The following is a 27,056-nucleotide window of genomic DNA, read 5'->3' as shown; positions in this document are numbered from 1 at the left end:
GTTTTCAATGAAGTTATCACGTGAGATACCAGATTATTATCAACCCAACTCGAAGCTGAATAATTTTTAAATTCATCCATTTTTTAGATAGGTCAACTGCTGAAGGTGAAAAATTATTTTCTACCACTTAGACACTATGATTATTCCAGTTGTTTTAACCAACTTGCCTTGGTCAAATATTGGTATACTGCGGTTCCAGTGAACTTCTGAAAGGTCGATCTGTCGAAGAGGAGGGTGGTGGTCTACTAGGTTTAAAAATAGGGGTTTGCAAATAAACCCAAGGCTTCTTAGTAGAAATCGTATCCTCAAGCTATGAGGCCAGTTGAACTTCCACCGCAAAAATCCTTACGGTGAGGAAAGCCTCCGGGAAAGGTACTGGCCTTAAATATGTGTGAATTTTACTCGCCTGACTGATTTTGGGGTGAGCTCTACCCTTCCCTATCCTTTCCCTTATCCCTTTCATTACACTTACCCTCTTCCCTTATTTAGCCAAGCCAACCTTCGGATTATATCACCGAATGAGAAAGTGGCAACCTTCCGGCAGCTTATTTAGACGTGGAAAAGAAATATGAGACACACCCATGAAAGACAGGGCTGTTGGGGGCACATCAGCATACAATGCAGAGGATGGGATGGTAAAGGACAGGAACTGGGGTTCAAGGGCCAATAGGCCTAGTCGCCACCCCCCACTGACCAGACGGGAAGTTCTTCGGCGCTTTCGCTCTCCACGGCCCGCCCCGTCCACTCAGTCAGCGCCGGGATGGACTCCATGGAGAGGCTATGGATCGCCCAAGCCAAGTTATTCGAGGAGAAAGGAGGTAAGAAATATTATAATTTCATTACCTGGCGTTCCACACCTTTTCATTACTGCAGTCTTAGGTGCAGTCGACATTTTTATGGTAATTTTGTCCATTAACCTAAATACTGTGAACAATGCACGTCTATGGACAAAGCATACGCTTCCCGCTACTAAGCTTTGAGTCTCATCATATTTTCAGAAATTGTTCTCCGTAAGGTAAAATGAGAAATATAATTTTCCACCACTTTGGATATTCCGGTTATCACACCAAACTCTACGTGGCCAAAAGTTTGATCGCTCTCAGGTAGCGAAGAATCTTTGAAAGAGTTCTTGCCTTTTAAGCGTTAATTTAGACGGGGAAAAGAAATTTAAAAAAACACTGCTGAAAGGAAAAAACGACATTTAGAGCTATTGGTGGAACATCTGCATACGCAAAGCGGGGAGTACAGAGACCAATTTAGTAAAATTAGGTAACCTTCAAGTCTTAATGAATATGAAGCGAATGCATCTTTAATTAAATTGTGTTTTAAGATATACAGTTCCAAATAACACCAGTGGAGTGCGTGCAACTCACAGAAATGCTTTGTTCTACTATACAACGCATTACAGCTCTCAAGAGTAGGTAGATGAATTCATTCACTTCCTTTTTGTGATCGCTGCTTTTTTGGATTGCCAAGGAAAAATACGCAAACATACAAGTCAGCCTTTTTAAGTGGAAATCGTAGCAGCAAAGCTAAGTGTTTAACTTTGACCTCACGAGGCTAGCAGAAATGATAGCAAAATGTCGCCCTTGAATGTCAAAGAACAAGAGTATCACCCGGAGGAAATGAAGACCTCAATGTTGAACAAGTTCACATGCAGATAAAATACTATATATGAGCTTCAGGAACCACGGCTAGTTGAGTCGTTCAGGTTCTTCCTTGTGAGACCAACTAAACAATTTAACCCATTACATTTCAAAGAACAGTAAATGTAGATGTAGTAAATTTTAAGAAATTTTTAAATAACAGTAATAAGTGCATCGCTAGGTCCAAGGTCCATTTTGTATAAAAATTAGTTAAGAGGTCTCGTCTGCGGTCGCTTGGCTTGAAGCTAATAACGTCATAATAAAGGAAAATTCGGTAGCAATTATTCAAAATTTCCGTAAACAGCCCTTATCAGCTAGCTTAAAAGTGGTGGATTGACATTGAATAATATAAATTTGACTGCATAAAACTCAAGTCACTCACGAATATACCTTATACACTATAAACTCTACGATAACAATGTATTTTGACCACACCGCTCGAGTCAAATAGCATTAGGAAAAAACTCACAAATTTTGAATCACTTCAAACACAAATGTAACACACACTGATGTTTTTCCCGGGCTTGCTGTGAAGATCCGAGGGTGAAGCACTGGCCACTGATGAAGGACCCTTGGCATCTTGTCACTCTTCTTGTACTATACCTCATATTTGTGCTATGGCTGGGACCAAGGATAATGAAACGCCGGAAACCGAAGTCCCTGAAATTGCCAATCGCTCTCTACAACGTCTTCCAAGTATGGGCGAACTACAAGATAACGATGGGGGTGAGTAAACGTACCTTGCTGGTAAAATACCCGAACCAACACAGAATAAAACTAGATCTGCCAACTACTAGAATATATATTTTTCATATATGTACGCTTTCCACTCCTGAGCTTGGAGATGGAAAAAGGATACACTGGCGTTTCAGAAGAACCAATATCCTAGCCGCGGGATTCAACTGCTCTCTGGCGCACGTTTCATGAGTGTCGTCTCCCGTAGCTCATTGTTGTCAAGCTCGATTGTAGTTGTAATCGCTCTTGAAGCCGCAACAAGGATACAGGTTCGCAACTGCGCGATCCAAAACAAACAGCTTTCGTGTATGATATTGAAAAAAAATTCCATCATAGACGACAATCATCGAGTTTAAAAAAACAAATTAGGGCACACAGCACGCTAATAATGCATACCTAATAATTTTAAGTTTTTAATATTACCTTCAAATGAAGCTGATCGTAGTGCTATTTTCATGTACATAACGTGTTCCGGCTTCCATTACTGCATCCATTTACTGGTACTTACTTTGTTTTGGCTCCTTCTTCTTCTTTTGCAAGTTAATTTTCGTTCAATAAAGTTTTCAATGAACTTTGATGTAAACAGATTTGTTGTAACGACTCTATCCAACAACCTTACACGGTTCTTCACTCTATCATTCTCGTTCCTTTAAATGATCGTAGCGTCGCCATCGTATTTTTCTGGCCATTTTTCGAAATAATCTCCATATTTAATTTTAAATTCTTAATAAAAAACGAGATACAGTTAAAATCATAATAAAAGTGATATCCTATTGCATTGTCATCTGGTTCCGAGTTATCTGGAAATTTTCATCTTGATAACTAATCGGCAAGTAGGTCAAAATTGAGTTTCAAGATTTCACCTACACAAGATGACAAAAAACAAAGCGAGTTTATGAAAATGCTATAAAAAGAAATAAAAACCATACAGCCCACGAATTCTCTCCACGGGATTTTGAAAATGGCTATTAAGAAAATTGTATTACCTTCGAAGGACAAGCCACAACGCCATTTTAAACAATGTCATGTAAGAACTATTATACAAATTTCAACTCGGGAGACTTATCTCGTCTGACAAATGAGCGAGAATTTATCTCACTACGAACTGAGAGTTACGCTACATCTATTTTTGCTATTTCTCTGTGCTCGGAATTAGAAATTTAACGACAGGAAACTATTTTCGACCACGTATGATCTTAGGTTTTCCCGGCGTATCAGTTGCAGAAAAGTTTCTCGGGTTTTCCACCGGTTGATGTCTTTCATGTCTCCCGACGTTTCGATCCGCGACTTGCTGATCATCCTCAGGGGATCTTCCGAATGAGTTGATGCTTTTTCACTTTTCGGAAGATCCCCTGAGGATGATCAGCAAGTCGCGGATCGATACGTCGGGAGACATGGAAGACATCAACCGGAGGAAAACCCGAGAAACTTTTCTGCAATTTCGATCACCTCGACGTCATAGAATACCGTCACCGTCATTTCATAGATAAAATTTAAAGATTGAGACGGAATGGACGATTTAAAAAAAGAGTACCGCACACTGCGGGCCGAAGCAAGGCTTTAGACTAGTGCTCTTTGAGGCTTCAGCGATCACGTCTACCTAGCCCAAGGCATTCGAATATGCTGACATTTTCCATTCCAGTGGAAACTGAATACCCAATTACAGAGAACTTTGCTCATTCAAGAGATGGATTTCAATCTATGCAGCATGCGGAATTTAAGCGAGCAAGCAAACTTAGCGCCTGTGTGACTCACCGTCTGCATTATTTTTCTATTTTCACCGCAAAGTTTTTAATAGAAATGCATAAAAAATACGCGGCCGAAATGAGTGAAATAAAATACCTATGTATTTGCATTGATTTAAGGCTTTATTAATACTTCAACGAGCTCGACGTCTATCCCTGCGGAATCAGGAGGATACTATAACAATTTAAAGTAGAATTGTCCAACTTTCCTGTGAAAGTGACAAACTTCGATCGTTATCTAAAATTAACCGAAGGGGAATAAAACAGTCAAAATAAATCCATATTTAAAGTTTACGCATTTTTATTCAACTTCAGTTAATTTCAAAATTAATGAAGGAAATTATTTTCTGACGAGTTTCATGAAAAGTGTTTGAGTAAATTTGATTACAATTAATTTTTAGTTCAGACCAACTACTTGACCAACTTCTTGAGAGATTGGCTTGAAAGAAATGACTGCTCTTAAGAATGGTGTACTGGAACAGTCTGAACCTTGTAGCTGCCTTTAACATATTTTTAGTGGCTAATTAAAATGTTTCGAGTAGTTATTAAGAACTTTCACTAAATCTACTAAATTGATATTCAGAAATTCTAGCATAAAATAATGATAACCTAGGTGTACACTTAGCTAGAATACTAGTATACCCTCTGCTTTTTTAGCTGCAGATATATTTCATAAAAATAGCAATAGCCGTCGGGTATAGAATATATTGATATTTCAAGGTAAAGTCCTCCCCAGATAATTATATTGCGGAGTAGGAACAGGCGGAGAGAAACCTGGATCTGAGTAGGCGAAACATAAAATATACCTTAGAATCGATGTTTTAATGACCTGCAGGGGGACATAATGTTCTAGGAAACACCACTGACTTGGAACACTATGAGGAAAACATATACTCAAATAAATATTCAGGAATTCGAACTTAACCCCAGGTACAGTAACAGTTAACTTAAAAATCACAAGAGTTACCCGGCCCACGGCTACATTTCTCCCATAGTAATAGATAAAATTAAACTTATTTGTCATTTACATAAATACGAGAAATAAATGGATGATAATCATTACCCACAGCAAACGCCAAAGATACATCAATACTTATCCATAATTTCCCTTTTATCGAAGGTTCTGGATGCAGGTTGGAAAACTCACTATACGTTTGGGTGCCAACCCGTGGACTACTCGGACAACCCAGACGCTGTGCGGGTAAGTACGTAGAACATGCAGAGTATATACCCGAATCATTGGGGTCCAAAACATATTAAACCGTGATAAATCTAACTTTGGGTGATGAGTATTCTTTAAAAAAATATAAGTAGACCAGTATTTCATCAGGTAAAGTACAGAAGCTCCCCATCACGTAACTATGAAAAATGAATTAACGTTATAATATCTAACTACTAGTCCCAGTTTGAATGCGAACACAGCATCGGCTTAAGTGGAGCAATTCAGATGCTATGATTTCAGGAGCAAAAGTGACATGAATTCCACCACAATTTGAACCGCGAAAAGACTACAGTCGCCGCAACGAGGAAGCATCCGACTTTTAAAAAGCATCACGTTGTAAAAAATAAATCGAGTCAGTTACTTACAACCCCAATCCGACCAATCAGTGAAATAATCCGCATAATTAAAGCTAGCTGGGTAACTAGGGAGGGGAGGAAGGTTACCAAGAGGAAAACGGTATGACGGACAGAAAAGATTTGACCAAATTTGATAATAATATATGAAGTTCACATGATTCCCATGTCATCCAAACTGTTTGGTAAAATGTGAAAAGTTCGTATCAAAAACATAAAATCGTTATCCTGGACTGGGATTAAGGACGCACCTTTTAAATTGAGTAATAATTTCATAGTTCCCACCAATCAAAATTATGCAATGAAATATTGCCCTAATTACACAGAACCGTTCGGATATGAAAATAAAATGCATCGAGACATTAGACGAGGCCCACACCTTCCGCAGTGGGCAAAGCTAACAACTTGCATACAACGTGCACGAAGTTTCGCGCACTTAAACGGCACCACGATGAAAATACCAATTTGAAAACTGTGCTTATGACAACGTAATACGATAGCAATACGAAGATGTTTACAATTAAGGTCTCCTTTTTCACTGTTTAGCTGTACAGTTCGGTTTACAAAAACACAAAATGCCAAAATCATTTTCCAACCCTATTACCGCCCACGTTCTATATTCATGGCTACAACTAAAAAAATGGCATATTTAATAAAAATAGAGAAGTTTTAGAGATTTCTAATAAGCCACCCAGGTTTTAAAAGTTTTATAATCATTAAAATTCACTAATTCATTACCATTAATAATTTAAAATCATTATCATAAACATTGATAATGTCTTCACGACAAAACTTTATTTACTTATAATGTTTTATATTATTGAAACGACATTATTAAAAAATTCTACAGGCAATATCAAGGATCTATTTAACTCTTAAACCTTGCTAGTGAATGTGGGATAAAATTCTAGAAACTTACAGTCATACGCATATTTAAAACGATCGGTTAGGCTAGGCGATCTTATAGCAACAGCTGAAAAAGATGGTTTGAATTCCAGATTAAATTGTTTAAAAAATTATAATTGATCAGGAAAATCGTTCTAGATTAAAGTAAAAAAACAGGGATGTTACCAAGAGTTTTCCATTATAATAAAGTATTACCTCCACCAAGTGATATCTTCAAGTTCTGATTTTACTCTAGAAAAAGTTAAAACTTGGATCCGTTACTTAGGACGGGTAGACATTACAAAACTGAAAATCTTCAATTTATCTGACATGGATTGTCTCAAATTAGCCTGACATCAGCGAGTTGAAAAAACTTGGTCTTACTCTAGTTCAAATCCAATGGCACAGATTTGCGCAATGATTCCATCTTTGGGGAGGCGACCGAAGATACAGTTCAAACTATGCAATGATATGTGACCCAATTAACCCGAATAAATAGCGCTCAGTCGTTTGATCAGGTTACTATCCACGTCATATTACCTAACGCGCGCCATCATCGATGCTGAATGTATCACACGCTCCGGCAGAGGCACACGTTTACACAGCCGAGGTGCATTGAACGGAGGGTGTTCTGGGTAAGGTGGGACATTCGGTTCATTTTTAGGATTCGGTTCACAGAAATTGATTCAAGACAACTACTCCAATCTTCAAATCGTTCGTAATGAACGAAATCATAGAAATACAATATTCTTTGGATTGAGCCAAATCCACGAATCCATGACGCAGCCATAGATGCTCAAAGTGAATTTGATTTCAAACATACATGAGATAAAGGAAACCTGTATATTTTATTACAATCAACGTCGAATATATAACTAACTTTAAAAAATCAGTCCGCAGCGATAAAAATTGATTCCTTTCGGAATTCCTGCATTTCCAACTTCCAACCCGCCTTAAAAAGATGTTAAACAAAGATAAACCTCTAATCTGCCCAGTTATTTCCTGTTTACGATTCTCACTAAATCCAAGACTGTACAACCTGAATCTGCTGAATATATATATGATTCATTAAGGTTGCTTTATGCTCGGTGGATTCGGCTAGCAGCTTACCTAGTAACGCAACCAACCACAACCAACTCAACTTGATATCGATTAATCGTTCCTTAAGGCCTGGTTACACGGTACATTAACACGTACAAGTTAATGTGAGAACATGAACGATATAGGTGTACTGGAACGGATCATGTACGAATGCATGAACCAAATTAGAACAGGGTCTATTTTCTGTTCATGCGTTCGCACAAGTTGGAAGGTTGCAGGGTACATCTTAGTGTTCATTCACGTGTTCATACATTAACACGTGCAAGTCAATGTATGGTGTAGTCAGGCCTTAACAGTGTGCCCAGTCAATCAAAGTAGAAAAATTCAAGCATACCTAATTCCCGGTTTTCAAAGGAAATTTTACAAAATTACAGGTGAATCTTACGTGATTACTGCGAAATTTCGAATCTGTTGTATTTTCCAACACTCCACGTCTCTATGCGTCTATAAAAATTCTACTCAGCTACTGCACTCTCGATTACGACAAACATATTTTTGGCGAGAAAATGGGTGTGGCTGGCTGGGTGAACTGGCGAAATTTCATTCGAAATGAATTTGACATAAAAAAAATTTGAAATTCCAAGTTGGAGCAATAATTCATGACTAATTCATGCAGGTACAAAAAATTCACGTACAATTCCCGATTTTCCCGGTCGCTCAGCACACTACTTTTTCGCTCACCTTTAACAAATTCACCAGATAGTAGCGATTCAATCCATTCGGTTCATTCCGATGAATCTTCTATTTTGAACGACTCATTCATGAACGACACATCTTCGGTGCCAAGTACCCCGAAGGAAGCGAGGGCGGTGGCTGGCGCTGCAGTGGGGGACCGCAAAGGGGGGGGAGGGGGGCAAGGCCGAATCTTCGCTCGCCCTGATGAGCACATCCTCCCAACGGCAGCCTCCTCTCTGCTCTCGGCGGATCGCATCGCCCCGCTGGGAGAACACAAAAAAAGTTTCCTCCGCAGCTCGGTGTTTTACGGGAGCAAGCACACGTGAATAATTACCCATAACACTTCAATTAAACATGCGGTGGAACTGAAATGCGACATACGGATGCGCCATCACGCTTGAGACCGTCGCATGAGATACAAATGGAACGGTACGAAAGATTCCACTCCTCAATTCCATGCAAAGCCTCCATTGAATCGAAATGGTACTTACCTCGGTTGCCGATATACAAATACGAACCAAAACTAGCAAAAAAAGAGGTAAAGAAACTACTGAACAAATTATATGAATTTGAGATAAGTCATAAAATTTAAAGTATTCATCGAATCCATAGTATTTTAGTAATGACTAGGGGCAGTTTCCAGAATAACAAAGACGTCGCAGCTCTGAACATCGTTAAAAATAAAATTAACTTAATGCCTCTATCATAGAAAACACTTGATATCCTTAAATAGATTTATGCTAGTTGCCTGTATTAGTATGGATAACTTATGGACACACTTTACACTTGGAACGCCAATGTACTTTTAGTCGTAGAAAGAGAGAGGCAGCAACAAGGCTACCCGAGAAAATTCCTAAGAAATTCAACCTTATGGTAAAAACGCTACCGATCGTCAATAATTCCGCTTAAATTCTCACATCATGGGATTCGACTTATTTATATGCTGAGTAAAGTACTAAATTTATCACACCGATACATACATCATTCGCATCTAAAAATCCTGCTAAAATAACACGAGACAAACTGAATAACTTTTCTTTTCCCCAACTAATTCACATCGCCTCATAAATTTACTATTGAAATTGATATCCAGAAATCCTATCAACATTTCGGGGGTACTTTTTATTTAAATATTTCAGTAAGATACATTTCTTCACTTAGCTTAAAAGATAAGTACGATGTATTTTGTCCGTAATACCAAATAAAAGAACATGAAAATATATTCATTTGACCAAAACACGAACCCATACCATGTAAGAATATGTTTATCGTACTTTAATTTAAGACTTAACTGACGAAAAACTCTCCAAATATTGACGAAAGCCAATTATCATCGATGTTTTCCTCCGTAATAACTATTATTATTTAATGAATAATAATAGCCTGCCTATCTCATAATTAAGTTAATGGTACGGTAATTAATGAATATAACACTATATGACATTTTGACAAAATATGACACGCCAACTCCATTTCAAAGTTGGAATTTCAAGGTTGAAATCCAAAGGTAACATCCAGCATCAATAACGCACTCAAATAAATTATTATTGTTATTGTTCAATGACCCACTGATATCGGGATTAATGTAAAATTATTATTACAGGACCCCATGATATATTTAAATTCACATCATGTAACTGCACTCCTAGTGTCGCCTATTCCTTCGAATTTGGACGAAGACGATCTACCTATGAAAGGTTAAAAGCCTCAAAATCGTGAAATATTCCAACCTCCTAATAAGAGTCCTCCATGCGAAAATAAATGTCAAAATGTTTTCATATTTCATAAACGCATTCGTAAAAGCCATCCATAGAATGATGTACAATTTCACGTTAGGGTACACACATGTAGGAAATCATCATGAAGGAAAAAATTCGCATAAAATTTTTGAATGATTTTCTTCTCCAGCGCGATTAATGGCTCACCTGCCTGTCTCATAATTAAGGTGATGGTACGGTAATTAATCGATTTCAGCGTCGCACAAGGCGGTATCCCACCTTGGCTCACGCCCAACAAGGACCAGAAGGCGCGCACGAACTTGTTGGAAATGACAACAAGCGACACGATTCGTTGAAAGCAGGCGACAACTCAAGTCACACCGAATTTTAATTTTCCACCGCATAGAATAAATTGCACTGATAGCAGCACTGATTGGTAAAATACCTGGTTGAATGATGAGAATAAATTACAAAATAAGACTTTGGTAAATACTTTGGCTATATTTCTAAATGCCATTTATAATACAAAAAAGTTTGAAATATTTTAATCTTAGATTACAGGTATTAACTTACAATAAGATCCCAATTAATCATAAAATTGATTGATGCATAAAAAAGACATAAAATAACATATTTAAATTAATGTTTATAATTTTTTCTTCAAATTTCAAACACTTTCACCATCTGACAATAAGACCGAATCAGGTATCTCATCAACTGTCGACAACGGCTGCTGCGCCAAATTTATAACTATAATAAATCATCATTCACAAAATTACTGTTTCCAACCAATTACCGTGGCTAGTCCCGGTATACTTAAATTAGCAACTTGTCCATCAAAATAACACTTTCCAAAACATTCTAATTATGACACACTTGTTGTAATCAAACTAGGATTCGCCGTAGACTAATAATATCATATTTTCTCTCATTACACGCTGTAAATGACGAGATGGCTGAACTGTGCTGGTGGACCTTATTCATCAAAATCCTTGAGCTACTGGAAACGGTAAGCATAAATGGCATGAATAATACCGTTATCGGGATGATTTTTCAAATTTGCTTTCGGTCTTCCTCCTTCCTGAGTCCATAATAAAACCAACGCCTAGGAGTTCTGGGAACGGGCTCGTGGAAACCAAGACGAGATTCCCCATAACCAGAGGACCAAATGGACGCAGGTTTAATCCTCGCAGAAACAAACATTCGGGCCCCACGGCAAGGTTTGCTGACTGACCGCAGAGCAGACCCAATCGGATTCCCCGACGATGTATCTCCCATTGGAGGCTGAGAGGGAAAACGTATATTTTGACCCTTTCCAGCAAAAGGAAAAAAGTAAATATTTACGTATGCTCCAGTTTGGAGAATTCATGCACAATAAAATGGGGAGAAAATAAATTTTCAACACTTTATCTCCATTTACCCAAAGTAGGAAGCTAACATTGCAACGGACTAAATTCTTGTGAAAATAATATCTGACGCTCCTACAAGGATTACAGAATTACAATAAGTCAGAACTGAATACCAGAGTAACGAAAGAAATGGGAATTTAAGAAATTTGGTAAATATTTTTATCCCTATCGAATTATATATTCGAACTCGAAGCTTGGTTAACCACAGCTAACTACTAAGAGTGACATTCTCCATACGAAATTACATTCACTTTGCTTTAACACAGCGATTTACCAGACGTTTTATTCTTTAACTACAAGGACCAGAAGGCGCGCACGAACTTGTAGGAAAGGGCAACAAGCGACAAGATTCATTGAAAGCAAACAGCATTCAGCAAATAACAACAGCATTTTCCAAGCCGAGACATTCATCTCGACAAAATAAAAGCGAGAAAATTAGTTAATACAGAAAGAATTCATAGATGCATAATATATTACGTGAGTATCTAAACTGCATGTTTATCCTTGAAACCTGAAAATTGACCAATGATGACCATTTTATCCCTATGGATGAGGCAGCTGCTCAGTTCGAGGTTAGAAGCAGATACAAGATTACCTATTCCCCAAGCGGTAGCGAATATATTCATTACAAAATTCGAAACGACAGCTTTGCAACTCCTTAATGTAGGGGATCCTTCAGCTAGCACTACTAGTAGTACCAAGTAGCAGCTAGCACAACTAGCTGCCATTTGGTACTACTAGTGGCCATAAAAAAAACCGACGTGAACTAGAAAAAGCCCTAAGGTAGTGAGACATCGCTGTATTATGAACGAGTCCGAAAGGAGCTAGATGAGTTTTATCATTACCTGGATCGCATAAATGGCCATATTTTAATTTCACATTGCAAATGGAAAAAGAGTAAACTTTTCAATTTGGCATAGAATAATGCAAAATAATGTGTATGGAACCCTTGGGCATGCGGTGCCGGGGAAATCCTCTTCTGCGAACCGATATTTTACCTATGCAAATGCAATCCATCAGCCAGCAAAGCTGATCCTCAACCTCAGTAGTAGTCCTCAACACTATTACCTCACGTTTTATGGAGTTGGTGGCGAGACCAACTTTCCGGCCGAATGACAGCGAGGGGAAGCCATTCTACAGCAGAATGGACATGAGAGGAGATTCATCACCAGATGATTTCATAAAATCGTGACAAAGGACAAAGAAGCCTCAAAGAAGAAATCGCGAAAGCAGACATTTACATTAGACAGCCTAGGAGCCACGAAAATCTTTCGTCCTCACGTCCATGGCACTAATACGAAATATACTCTGAAGAAGCCGCATCAGAACTGTGATAAAGCCACATTTACATTTTAAAAATATCCTATGGAGAGAGAAGTTACAGTAACCATTTCAAGTGGAAAAACTGTTCGAGATATCAAGCCAAACATGCGAGAAGAAATGTATCAACGAAAAAGTACCCGTCGTAAAAACACGTTCTAAAAAACAAAACCGAGCTATTCGACCCCAAGGTTAGCGGTGGTGGAACATGCAACTCGAGACACGCAATAGATTTTAAACAAGCCATGGTAATCGCGAAGGTGATAACTTTAAAAGCGTGGGAGATAAGAAAATGCAAACAAAACTTAAACATGTGCCTTAAAATCAACCGCACATGAGATCTTGTTTGAAAATTAAAATAAAATTACTACTCCTTCCACATGGTACGTGCATGACCTCGTATGTAAATCTCCAAAATCGATAGATGTGTCATTTTCTGAGAGAAAGTGATCAGCGACGGTCATGCAGTATTTGGTTACAAACCTAAACAAATAGGGAAAACCCGAATAACATAACATCCAGGCAATAATCTATTACGAACTACGAAAGCTTCATCCAAGAATCGCGAGGCTCCAACGGAAAGGAACACCGTCGCGGATCGAAAAAAACCGAATATCTTTGAAGCAAAACGTCATCCCTCCTCAACCAACTGGATTTCTAAGCTATCGAGATGAAAAATAAGTGTCTGCTTCATTTCCTAACACTACATCATCACTTCCACTCGTGCCGTACTAGTATTCCTTCAACAAGCCAGTTTTCCATTTAAATGTGCCAGTCAACTCTTGAAGACACTTGGCGTCAACTTGATAGGACATGGGAATCCATCGATTGAGTTTTGTCATCGAATGCCAACAGCGAAAACTGGCCGTCGTTTATCATGAACAAAGAGTTTCAATCGAAGTCAAACACTATCCGAAATTTTAGGACTAATAGATACACAATCGAAGAATGTCATGCGAATGATATACAAGGCAAAAAAGGGCTACGATTTCCAACAAAACGTAAATAATTAAATGTGCATCGGAAATGGCAAGCAATGTTAGTGACGCGCAACCCCACTTTTTAAGCTTTCGCTGAGTGCACAGTCAAGGATAGCAACATTCTCGGCGACCGTGACTGAGGCCGCGGCATGCGACAATACTGCCATGTCGCCGGCACGCTAGAACGGTGACACTCAGACCGCTGCGCGTGCCAGACGAATGAACATCGATCACCAGTTGGACCCGAGGAAACGCACCGGTCACCTGAGAATTCGATCGCGCCGCAGCCACCCAGTCAACCCGTCATGTGAGTACACCCCCGATATTCGACATCTCAACCGAGGTATCACGTCATTGCCGACCAAATAAGCAGGATGAGAGTGATAAAACCGTAGCAGTATCCCGAAACATTTTATTAACACACAAGGTGTCAGCGTATACTACACCATTATCAAGGGTATACTTCTGTTTGTATTGTACTTTTAGTGGCGCGTAAACAGATTGGATTGATATTTTTTTATATTACAAAGGTTTAATTTTTAATGAAACGTCAGGCAGCCTCGTGCTACTTTACTCACAAAGAAGAGTGCATTCATTCATTGTACATCTTATGCAAAGGATACATTCAGAATTGATGGTGAGGAAAGAAAAATGCTTATGAACCTAAATATAAATTAGCTAGCTCAGTAGCAAAAAATTTCCAAATAAAACAAAATGAAAATATTTTTATAACACCGCAAATGAAAACGAAATATGGCACACACATTAATTTTTAAAAAAGACGGTAACATTACCATTACGAAGAAATTCTACCAAATGGAGCCGGAAGCTGCAGCATTAATACAAATACATAGGGCTTATTTGAATTAATGCCCACCCATAACTGATACAAATATGTTCAGCATAACAGGCGCGTGTCAAGGGGATAAAAACGCACGGGTGCCCGAATCATAAACATAAGAATAGCAATAAAGATTAAGTTTTTCAGAGTTTACAAAGGAGAGGAAACTGCAAGGAAAAATTAGGAAACAAGTACTTCTAAATGTATCACAAACACCAGAGGGAAGAATTTTGGGTGCACGAGGAAGAAAACAGAGGTCAAGGCAGAAAAAACAGCGATAGGCTTTCTATTGAACTGAAGAAGGAAGTCAATATGGGGTTCAGGCCAGGGTGCAAAATTAAAGTTATCGCAGTTGTTAAATATACGGTTTTAAGTAACTATTTTTGAATAATAAATTAAGACGGCTGCCTTTTATAATTAAAATGTTGCTTCTTTACTGGGGGGACAGGCCGGGGTAATTCGTAAAATGCTTCCTTTAAACCTACTTTAATCTGATAATAGGGACTATATTAATAACAAGAAATAGTAAAGGGTAGCGAACTGAAAATACTCTAAAAACTTGTTAAATTTCGCGGGTATGTTGAACCCTTTTCATCTTTAAGATTCTCGCTAATGCGAACACACACGATGGCGGAAAGGCGAAATATCGATCACGAAGTTCAAGATTGGCACTTCCAGGAAAAAAACAGAAGGCTATCACGATTCAATATGTAAAAATACAGAAGGCTGAAAGAATTTTGTAGCAAAATAAATTGATAAAATGTATTACTCCGTGTTGTTCAACCAATGGGATTGATACAGCGGAAATTCATCTAAATAAATGTGTTTTTTTAAATACAGATTTGGATCTCACGATGAAATATACTATAATTACTAATACGTTGAACTAGAAACCAATCATTGCAAAAAATACGAAGCTTAGAAGGTCGTAGACTAAACGCGGCAGATACTTTCTTCGTCAATTTTTCACACGAGGAAAGCAGACGTCAGTTATCGTGCATTAACTGCATCACGTAAAGGGTGGGAAAAAATATAGTTATCTTCCATTCTCGTACGACAAGTGGAGGAAAACCAGTTTTCGAGACAGAATGTGTCCTGGTGGCGAAGTGAAGGCAATGCCCGCGCGACACGATACAGCGGAACAGAGCTGGGAGAACTTGGTACACGATTTGCAATTGATGAAAGCAGGAATACGTACATGTGACCAATACCAAACGTATTCCAACTTTGACAAGAAAAATTTCAGTAAAACAGATCTATAGTTTTGAAAAGTAATTCCAAAGTTAAAAGCAGTTCACGATACTAGTATAATAAGCTACTTAAAAGTGTAACGTTCTTGGAAATCGCTATTTTTCCGTTCCATAAACTTAGGCACTGAGATATTTTAATTATTAAATTCTCTTAATCGCTTTCTAAATTGATTATTCAAAAATAGTTTGATTGACCGTATACTTAACAACTGCAATAACGTGAATTCTACTATCATCAGACAACAAAACGCTGTTCAAATAAATAAACTTCTGTACATATATTCTAAGCGCAAGTGTAGAATTTACGGTAAGTTGTAATTTATTCGAAATTTAAAGACTCTCAGTGCGACCATATCCCACGTATTTGGCGACAGAAAATACCAAGGCTAATTTATTATCCCCTTGATGAGGGCAGAGGACTAAAAAAAGTAAAAGGGTGAATAGCACACGGAAATACGCGAAATGTCACAAAAATAGAGGAGATCAGCAAACTCATAAAATCAGAATCCAATTTCCAAGCGATAGATGGTATACTGCGAGTACAATACACATCACTGGAGGATTCACTGAGTAAAATATTTGATGATTATGAAGGAGTTCAGTGTTTACGTAAGACTGAGGTAATAACTAAGTTTCTTTCCCTCCGCACAGGTCTTCTTCGTGCTCCGCAAGAAATATGAGCAGGCCTCCTTTCTTCACCTTTATCACCATGTGTCCACACTGCTCTTTGCTTGGGTTTTGGTCAAGTTTATTCCGGGTAAGTTTAAAAAAATATATACACCAACGTAACCGGATTAATGAATTCATGAACTAACTCACAAAAACCCAAGCACAAAGTTTTGTTGCGCAAAACACCCGAATAAGAACATTTCTATTCCAGTATATACTTCCATGTCGTCACTCATGCTCACTTACTGACTCAATTTGCATATCGTGCTTTATTTTTGTTTGCCACACGATAGACTTGACTTAACACGCATTCTTAGAATAAATATACATTGGTACTACAACAAATAATTCATATTTTGTACCACAGCTTTTTTTCAACAGTTAACTCCGAACTCACATAAAGCGATCAATAGATGAAATGTTGGCCTAAGTGAGAGAGAATTAACGAAAAAACAAGTACCAATGTCATAATGAAATCGATACGTAAAACCTCTCTCTACAATGTAGTAAATATTGTTACTCCACACGTTTTACCGGCTGTATCGACTTAGCACCAAGCTATAAAAACATTATTACATCCTTTGAATATGTATCTCACTGTTTACAAATATTAAGAGAGCTATATTTTTTCATACGATTCCAGTGAAATTTTCCGCAACTTCAATCTAAGTAATAGCAATATTAGAGCCTAATATTCAAAAGAGGATCACATACACTGTCGAGACGGAATATTCGGCTAAAAACTCTATAAAATAGAAAAAAGAAATATTAAAATCATTTCCACAAAGTTATTTCTATCCAACTGCAGCCGAAGAAATTTGGCCAAAACAAATACTGACAAATTTTATCCATGAATTTACCTTTATGTTTCAGGTGGGATGCCAACCATGTATGTATTGCTCAACTGCAGCGTACATGTCGTCATGTACACGTATTACCTGCTGACTGGACTTAGTACCAAACTAAGGACATTACTAAATCCTTGGAAGAAATATCTCACCATCATACAAATGGTAAGAGTATAAAAACACCTCCCAGCCCGGATTCGATATCAAGAGCCAATTGTATCCTCACATCCTAACCCCAGAAATCCACAAATGACCGTAGGAAATGAATTCCTAATCGATACTTCCTTTTTCTTCTACACGGCCAATTAAGTGAAGGAAGCTATTAGGGACTCCGTAGAAGATGATTTCTTCACAGAATCGGGGCCGCAGAACTAATTCATTAGCGCCCCTTTATCAGATAGCAGGGAAATCCTCTTACAAGAGGGGCCCTCCTCCATGACCTTTTACCTCCAAAAGGGCAACCACGAGTGGAGAAGGGACAGGAAAGGGCGAAGGGCTGGGGGAAAGATTGCGGGGGAAAAAATTAAGGCAGCCTCGCCGGAATTCTGGGTGTAATAAAGATGAAAACAAGAGGAGTCTGCCAAGGAGAAATGCCACTTATTGCTTCAAATCCACAGCGCAGAAGAAATGAAGATCAAAGAATTAATGGATCGAATAATTCGTATAATCGAACAATAAAACTATTACAATATCAAAATTCATATCGACCACAAAAAGAAATTACTCCAGCTTTATAGTAGGAAATATCTCCATGGTTGAACTGTGGGGAGCTATATGATAAATAGGGACTAATTAGCATTTTTTAAATATTTAAATTCCACTGAAGGTTTGCTACGAATCGTATGATATCTATGGAAATCCGATAATCCATATGAAACCTAAACCGGCTTAAGGTAAAACACATTTTTTTAATACTCTAGCTTTGTTATTACCACGGAAAAAGAAGAGCAAAATCTCGAAGAGGATAGTTTTAGTATGGATTTCGAAGACAAAAAATACGAAGTAAAACTTAAAAATTCTTCATCGTCGGCTAGAGAGATATTGTAATGAATATCGTGGTTTGATCTTATGTTTGAATATTGATACAAACCTAAAGTAGGACTCTGAATATAGTCCATGAATTACCAACTTATCAATAAAATATCTAACATAGTTTATGTCGTACGTCTTTAACTATTAATGTTACTACTAATAACATATTTTGGTCATATATGCAGGCTTGGAAATTAGTGGTTTAGTGCACGTAGTTAATATTGAAAGAGGTTCGTTTCATATAAAATTGTCACTCGGAGAAACTTCTTCTTGACAATTATTTTTGATTCTAATAAATATACTCAAAATATGTACTGAGTATCCCCGGGATACATGAACAAAACACTTAAAAAATATAACCGAGTTACAAGCGATCAGTTTCCATGGAAAAAAATAAATTTAGAAAGAAATTCATGAGGAATAAAAATCACATTACTTCGACAATATGTCACTATTACTATAGCCAAAATTTCTAATAAGGCCGAAATAAGTAATGGCTTCCAGGACTGAAAAGCTCCAATGTCATGGGCCAAAGATTCATCGACACTTTAAAACACTCTGTCTGTTATAATGACGATAGAAGTAAATAAATATTCAATAATTCCCTCTAAATTAATTCTTAAGCTTTCAAAAATTTCAGATGAATATAAATACTTATCGTAAAAATATTCCACAGTCTTTTGAAGACAACCTCTGTGATAGACAAGCGCTGAAAACAGCAGAGCTGAATTATTCTGACCTAGTTTTCCGCCATTGACTAGCACATGAGCAAATACACGCGTTCAATCTTCTGACCATTTTATCCGAATGAGCTGGATCAGATAATAACTCAGATAATAACTTGGGAGGTAAAAAATTTAATTGGCGATTTTGCCTGTTCCACGAGTGCATACAAACTTTTTTGTCGTTCAATTATTTCCTATAATTTCACATAACAAATGGTATTTTCAAATACCTTATTGCGCGTTGATAAAAATCACATTTACCCAAGGGCATAAATTATGCCTGACCCATTCTATTAGGGATAACGTTATGCTCATTGTAACCGTTATTCAGTTTCTCATTAATCGAAATGAATGAAATAAGTATTAATATTAAAATGGTGCACTCAAATTAGCTCATCTCTACGAGGCACATTGTCCTCTATTGGAATTTTCCAGGATGAAGCTATCACCATTTTTAGTTCAACAAAAGCTATCATAACACAAAAAATACCATTTGATGATGACTATAAATCAGAAAATTTTGAATCGTCCACTGGTAAGCCATTGCTTCAAAATATTCTACAGGAAGGTTTTTAATGGTCCAAAATACAGCAATCGGTAGCACAAATTTTCATAAAATGTCTATTAACAAATAGATCGAATAGGACCCATGTAAACACTGCATGATCCATTCACAAACACAACATATCACTTCGCTTTGAAGGGCATATTCTTGGGAGGGATCACAGTCCCTTACTTTTCATAATTTCCCACTCGTCCTGCAGATCAAAGCCACCCCTGCTTACCGTTTCCCTCCTATATATTTGCCTGCCAACATCAAAGAGACCAGCTTTCTATCACACCGCCACCACCAAGGACGAAAATTCCAAGGCTCTAGCACACATGAACCAGCCTGAATGCGGTCGCAAGTAAAATCGAGTTACACAAAAATCATGGAGCCATGAATAACAAACAATTAATACTTTCGAGTGCTGAACCCTGTGGTAATAAGGGAGAGGAGATTCCAGTAAGACGATTCCCCAGGGTCTAGCGGACGCACAACTCCCGCTCGACCGAACTATTTTGGATGTTTAAAACTTGCTCCATAACCTTGAACTGTTAAGGTTTAAGAAGTCCTATTCATTATTTACCTACAACTCAAACATGGAAAAAATTTGACTAAAAGGAAATGGAAAAGTTTACAAATTTAAGATACTGGTAAATGTTGAAAAAGGCCGATCCTATTTAAACTGAAAATTTCAACAAGATATCTCACATTTAAAATACGTAATAACACAGTTGCTTTGGGGCGAATTAAATAATTTAATTTACCACGTCAAGAAAGTTCACTTTGCGGACTCATCATCCGTGTCGTGAGGTTCGGGTTTTATTCGAAACATTTCCCCCATAGATAGCTTCTCAAGTTACAAAAAATGCTTTCAGAGAACTACTCTGCGATGTACTGTGTACGACGAACTCGAAAAATTCTAAATTGAAAAATGATATAAAGGATGGAATTACGTGATAAAGTAATTGTTTAATCGCGACAGGCATTATTGTTCTGAAGTGCGTATTTTTAAGTTTATGATTTTCAATTGAAAGATGGCAATTTACGTGACTCACAAGAATAAACCACTAAACCAGAAGCATCTAAAAGACATTACCGGAAATTTGGAGGATTTAGTGTCAATCGAATACTACATTACGAGAACAATGTTTTAAATACTAATACAAACAAATAAATAGCTTAAAATGCAGTACTTTTATGTAAAATTGCAGCATTAGTAGTCAAGGAAAAAACATTTTTCGAGAATTCAAAGGTATTCAATGTCCATTTCAATTTAATATCAAGGATTAAAGCATACTTTCGAACTTGAGTAACAAGCACATAAAAATTTAGCACGATCAGGAAATTAAATGAAATGAAAAGAGGGAAAATACGATAATTTACCCTCTATAACCCTAAGGTTAAATAAAAACTAAGTCTAGTCTATAACGTTGCCTTTTATCAAAGTTATCTGAAGAAGCGAGAGAGTGCCAGTGTGTGATTTCTCATCCACTACAGTCCAAGCTAATGTGTATCACCTCAGAGCACTCGAAAATTTCGAGAGTCATGAGCGTTTTCATACAAAAGGCTCACAGCGACAGATAAGCTGACGTAATTTTTACTCCGGACACTCACGGCTCACGCACCTTTTGTGTCACTGAATGAACCGCTTTATTATATCTGACAAACTAGACGATGCCGTCGTTGATGAAGCTGCTATCTTGAAAAACAGGATGCAAAGATTATAAGCTCGAGTGCAGCGGTATCAGATTCTGAGATAAAATCATAATAACAATCAATTCATCTCAATTTGTTTAATTTATGAATTGTACACTGCACATGAGAATTCATGGTTACTTCCTCTTTAAATGGACGGAGAATAATTAAAGAGAACATTTTTCAATCCGCGATTCACATCAGAATCAGTCCTTAAAATCTTCTGACGAGAAACCATAGTACAAGCAGACAAAAAAGAGAAGGCGATGGAACAATTCCCAAATCGATTGTGGCAATGAGAGATCGCATTCCATTAGCCAGCATACTTCAGGCAACTCACTTCACATTTTCAAGCAGCTTTTGCCTAAGAGGGCACACACTTTTATCTCACATAATGGCCGTCTCAACTCCTCCACTAACAATACAACCTACATCAATGAAACGCGTACAGAAGGGTCCTTAAGTTCACCATTACCGTAAAAGAAAGCAAGTCGAAGAGTAGAAACCTTCATTGAAACCAAGACAGTAGAATACCAATACGACATAAGCTAACAAAAGCAAACATAAAGCGACTACGACGCAATTAGGTAAGCCAATTCGGGCGACCAAGGTTTGAGTGATAAATTATTCGCCTAGATCCCATTTAGAAAGCAATCAAAATTTTAACCCAAATAAAACCACAATTAGTAAGGGATGATCAATTTCTAATCTAAGAAAAAAGGCTTATTTTTTACGCAATTCGAGCAAAATTCATGTAAATATCGAGTTTAACTTTTAAATCCCTTGAATTTAAACCTTTTCCATGATTACAATTACAAAAATTTCAGAGCAATATTTTTCAGACTAAAAAATAACCATATAGTTATATTCGTTACACGTGCACATTCACAAAGTCGACATTGTAGTTTGAAATATAAATACCAAGTTAAACCCTTATTACTGCTTCCGAACGGATAGATCGGCCATTGTCGGATGTGCAACAACTTTCACGACCCCATTTATCGGCTTAAATTTTAACATTATAACGATTTCTCCGGACATCACACACAAAATGGAGAAGCCGTGAAATGGTAAGCCCTTTCTGGCTACAATTGGATATTTTTGGGAAAAATAAAACTTGAATAGCAAATTTTCAACCAAATCTCAAAAATCATATACTTATCTGTTTAATTTTGCAACATAAAATTACAAGTAGCTCAGATCTACATTTAATTTACCTAAAAATGTAGATTAAAAAAAAATGAAGGATCTTCAAATGAGCTTAAAAGCAACATTGGGTTAAAAGGGTTAAGAGTGCGATATCTTTTGAACTCCCCGCGGATAGGTGCAGTTCGTGTTGATGGTGGCGCACGCGTCGCAGGCCCTGTCCCCGGACTGCCCACTCCACGCCTGTCTCCCGCTCTCCTTCATCCCCAACGTGCTGCTCGTGTGCTGCCTCTTCCGCAGATTCTACACGCGGGCCTACAATCCACAGGCAGCGCGACCCTCACCGGGACGGAGCAAGAGGAAAGACACCAAGTGATTCGCGACTACGCATCTCCTTCCAGCATCTTAAGATCGAGTTACAGGATACACTAACATGTACGAGTTAATGTTTGAATGTATGAACGCGATAATGAACAATGCACCACGTAACCACCCAACTTGTGAGAACGCTTGTGCAAAAAATAGCACCTGTTCTAATTTGGTTCATCCATCCGTAAATGGTCCTTTCCGGCCCACCAAAATAATTCATGCAATCAGACATTAACTCGTAAGCGTTAATGGATATGTAACTAAGCCTTTAGGCTAGTACAGTGACGCCACCAGGTTCAGTTTTCCCCAGCGCGGTGACCCATGATGCCACCCCAACAAATAAGACTGGTGTTACCCATCGCCCTTCTGGAGAATTTATTCCACACGAAAAACTGCAACACGTGTTTGTGCTCATAACTAATACAATAGCGACCATTTTATGTTTCAATAAAAAATTTTTATGACTTGGTTGAAAAAATTAATAACAATAAAATGTTAAAATTTTGGCGGTCCATACGTGACTTGCTAATGTTAACGGGGATACCCGCGCCTTGATGTCGAAATAGAACAAACGTTTCTTATCCTTTGCCGGAGACCATTCAGGGCCAGAGATCTCTGAAGAATACTCACACAAAGGAGAAGATACGCTGCTTTTATTTTGACACCAAGACGAGGGAAACCATAAACACATTGGCAGGTAAATAATAATCTCACGAATGGCGTAGAATTATGGACAGTTATACTATATGTGTTGATCCATTCCACGTGATAATTATCACCCGGTTTCGCCTGAAATCCTAATATCACCCAACTGACGCCACTGGGCTAGAAGTGCATGTTTTCGATTCCAAGATAATGTATCTTCTATGAAAAGCTCGGCGAAAATTTGACATCACAGCAGCACATATTTATGCCCACCAGCCACCAGCACCTGTGATCTGAAAACTTAATAATTGAATAGACATAGAATGTGGTGAAACTGACTTGCATAAAAATCAGACTTTCTAAAAAAACTGATTTTTTACCACCACACTAATAGTGAAAGTCCCAATGATAAAATAAATTAATATAACCTTCAATAGTATGAGAGGAGTTTTCGATTTAAGTAAAGACTAATGCAATTACTTTTTACTTACATTAATTTGACCCAAAATACATACTTAAGGTTGATAAGCAGATACCAACGGTGCAAAAATTCCAAATATTCCTGAGCTAAAACCATTATGAATCGACTAAAATAAAAAAATAAAGACTGTGTAAAAATAATTAATTGGGTAATTTCCAATGAAATTTAACCGCAAAACCATACTAAGCATCTGCATATAATCTGCATCTTAAAACATTTGTTACGACACTGATTGTTGAGACATGCCTGCCGAAACAGCAAGAAAAAATCCGCCCTAGGTAAGTATACAAACTTTTACTGGTATTTTTGAAACATTCAAGGAAATAACCGCGAGATAGAGAGAGGCGTACCTTTACGGAGTCACTCACTAGTGGACACAAGGTGCGAAAATTCAACACAGTTTAAGCGAAAAGGTATTGTAGAAGTGTATCATTTGGAAGCACTTGTTCAATTTTCCCGAGCCTAAATAAGCTAAAGAATATATTAAATACATTACAATTAGAATGACGCATACCTCCCTCTTAAACGGCATTTTTTCCAGACGAATTTTTCGCGTAAAACGTTTTGAAATTTTCAAGGTACTCAGAGTCGACCCTGTTTAACGTTTAACTTAATTTCAAATATTTTAAAACAACATCTAAGAAAATAAGTATAAGGGAAAAGGTAAAATTCAAATTGGAGATAAAAGCAAATATTAAAAACGGTTTTCTCCAAAAATCCTGAAAATTTTAAAGTTAATAGCATAAGTTTTACACAATCCGTCACAAAAAAACCGATGCAGGCATGCCTTCTATTAACCGCGATCTTTCCCCTTTATTGGGATGCAAAATAATATTGACCAATAAATCCTCAAATTATGGACCATGCCTAACAATTATTTCACGGAATATTCTAAAATAAAACGTTCATCTGTAATGGTGATGAAGTAGTGACGCGTCGGACCGACCCGAAGGACAATACGCCAGGGGGAAGGCGAAAGGTGAGGGCCGGAGGGTCTTTCCCACACCGCCACCCCCGGATCTCGCCCACCACGCGTCACCTCGCGACGGAACACAGGACACCAGCATCCCCCACGGGGCTTTCACATGACCAGCCCCTCATGACAAGACACTCTCGTCATTGTAACTTCATACGCTCTGCACGGACGGACAGGGCTCCAGGGAATACGGTCGTGGGAACGGTGGACGTCAAAAAATGTAGCTGAAATAAATTCCCGAAAAAATAATATTCAGGGAGCTTTCGACATGAGAGAATTAATTTTCCGAGCAAGGTGACCGAAGGCCTCACATAAACCAACGATTCATTTCTGCGTCTAAGGTCACGGAGTATATATGGTGTCACCAAGGGAAAAATCCATTTACTCTTGAACATTTCAACTAGTAAGTGATTGGTGGAACAAGAAATTGAATAAAACTAATATAAAATCAATGTCAATCGAAATCTGACTCCGTGTAACACAAATTCTTACGCACTTTGCGTATGAGCGTCTTACAAAGAGAAGGTAGCAGTCAGTCATGATCACCTGAACCTATATTTATATACGAGGATGTCGGTCTGTCTGTCCGCTATGCGTTTTCATAGGGCTGACTGGATTGTTAGTACATAGGTACTACATCTCATGCTCTCGAACCCCGTATGGCTGCTTTCGGTTGCGTCCTCTGCGTCACTCACGTCGTTTTCTCATTACCGTTTGTTTCGTCACGTCATACAACTTCGGTGGTTAGACATCCAGCCGGGAAGGCACACCTCTTCACAAGATCAAAGAGAAAATAAAAGTCCTATATGACCATGAAATCCGAGTTCCAAATTTCTCACATCTATGGGTATTATCCTTCCCGAGCTACTCCGGGTGGCCTTCTAGTATGGAAAAAAGAAAAAGTGGACAAGAAATTATTTGAATAAAACTCTTGGTAACTTGGTGAACGAAGTCCGGGTGAAGCCTATTAGGGCACCCAAACGGAATTCCACTGTAAGGAAATGTTCCACGCTGAATACATGAAATTCGCACACTACTGGCTTAGCACAGAATGAGCTCTAGCCTCAACAAGCAAAACTATTCTTCGGTTTGAAGCAATGGTAGATTAAAAAGAAAAAAATCTATTTCAGTTGATTATATTGACAGGCATACATATAACTTCGTGAAGAACGGTGCTCATAAAAAATACACATGATGAATGCTATGCTTGAACCTGAGGCCCTTCTTTTAGTCCAACAATTACATGTTACAAGCATTTTTTTCTAGAGATTAATCTTTGCACATCGACAGCGACAACCAAAAATTGATATAAGGAATTACTTAACGAAAAATCCATGGTGAAAAAAAAAGCAAGACTAAAAATTTAACGATTACTATCGAGAGATAATTGGGAGTTTTATGCCAGATAATCGGAATGCAATTTATGAAAATAAAACTAACTTCTCCAGCACCGGTACTGTCTCTATAACTTTTCATTTCCCCAGTTCGAAAATCTATTAGATTCTTAGCAGGAAGATCTATTATCAACAAAATGCTACGTGGACTGCCAAAATCGAAACTGATTAACTTTATCTAAAGCGATGCAAATTCACAGCAAATAATGCAAAATTTAAGAACAGAAAAAATATGCCCACAAACATGCTTCACCTTTGTTACCTAATTGGAACAGCTGTGAAATTTACATACTACTCGAAATACTGAATGAATATCAAGGCTAGGCCTTGTGAGATCAAGAAGACGATTTTGTATTTAAATACAACAGCGAGACTAAAAACTGCAAGACATGGAGGAAGTATGCGATACACAAATACCGCCAAAAAGAGGAAATGACTCTGCTGTTAGTTGGTTACTTCTTCATTTGCTGTTTAATAAGAAATCTGAGGATGCAGCTAATGCAAACACTCTCTATTTCATTTTTCTTAGAATCCCCATAAGAGTCTTGAGATAACAGGTTCGATGGTATTTCATTCTATTTCTACTTCTAAATAATACCCCGCAAGCCGCCTAAAAGGCGTGAGGCAGTGAGGCGTGTTAGGACACCAG

General features: G+C 37.8%; 2 protein-coding genes across 5 annotated transcripts in view; one reads left to right on the top strand and one right to left on the bottom strand.

Moving 5' to 3' along the window:
* The window catches only part of LOC124157299 (oxysterol-binding protein-related protein 9), a 289,688-nt gene that overhangs the window by 245,747 nt on the left and 16,885 nt on the right, over positions 1–27,056 (bottom strand). The gene's annotated exons all lie outside the window — the stretch shown is intronic.
* LOC124157301 (elongation of very long chain fatty acids protein AAEL008004-like) lies at positions 697–24,177 on the top strand. Its single transcript, XM_046531917.1, has 7 exons — positions 697–818; positions 2,182–2,372; positions 5,247–5,327; positions 11,033–11,089; positions 16,532–16,637; positions 17,423–17,562; positions 22,721–24,177. Exons 1-7 carry the CDS (start codon positions 761–763, stop codon positions 22,916–22,918), a joined length of 831 nt encoding a protein of 276 aa, XP_046387873.1. The 5' UTR covers positions 697–760; the 3' UTR covers positions 22,919–24,177.

This window comes from Ischnura elegans, chromosome 4 (assembly GCF_921293095.1).
Source record: "Ischnura elegans chromosome 4, ioIscEleg1.1, whole genome shotgun sequence".
Lineage (NCBI taxonomy): Eukaryota > Metazoa > Arthropoda > Insecta > Odonata > Coenagrionidae > Ischnura > Ischnura elegans.
This window is presented reverse-complemented; position numbering and strand designations above follow the sequence as displayed.

What these genes read in the sequence shown, in the direction of transcription:
- LOC124157301 (XM_046531917.1), top strand. Translation starts at nt 761, where the DNA reads ATGGACTCCATGGAGAGGCTATGGATCGCCCAAGCCAAGTTATTCGAG. An exon ending in ACAACCCAGACGCTGTGCGG is followed by an intron (nt 5,328 to 11,032) that starts GTAAGTACGTAG and finishes GTAAATGACGAG; the next exon opens with ATGGCTGAACTGTGCTGGTG. An exon ending in TTTGGTCAAGTTTATTCCGG is followed by an intron (nt 16,638 to 17,422) that starts GTAAGTTTAAAA and finishes TTTATGTTTCAG; the next exon opens with GTGGGATGCCAACCATGTAT.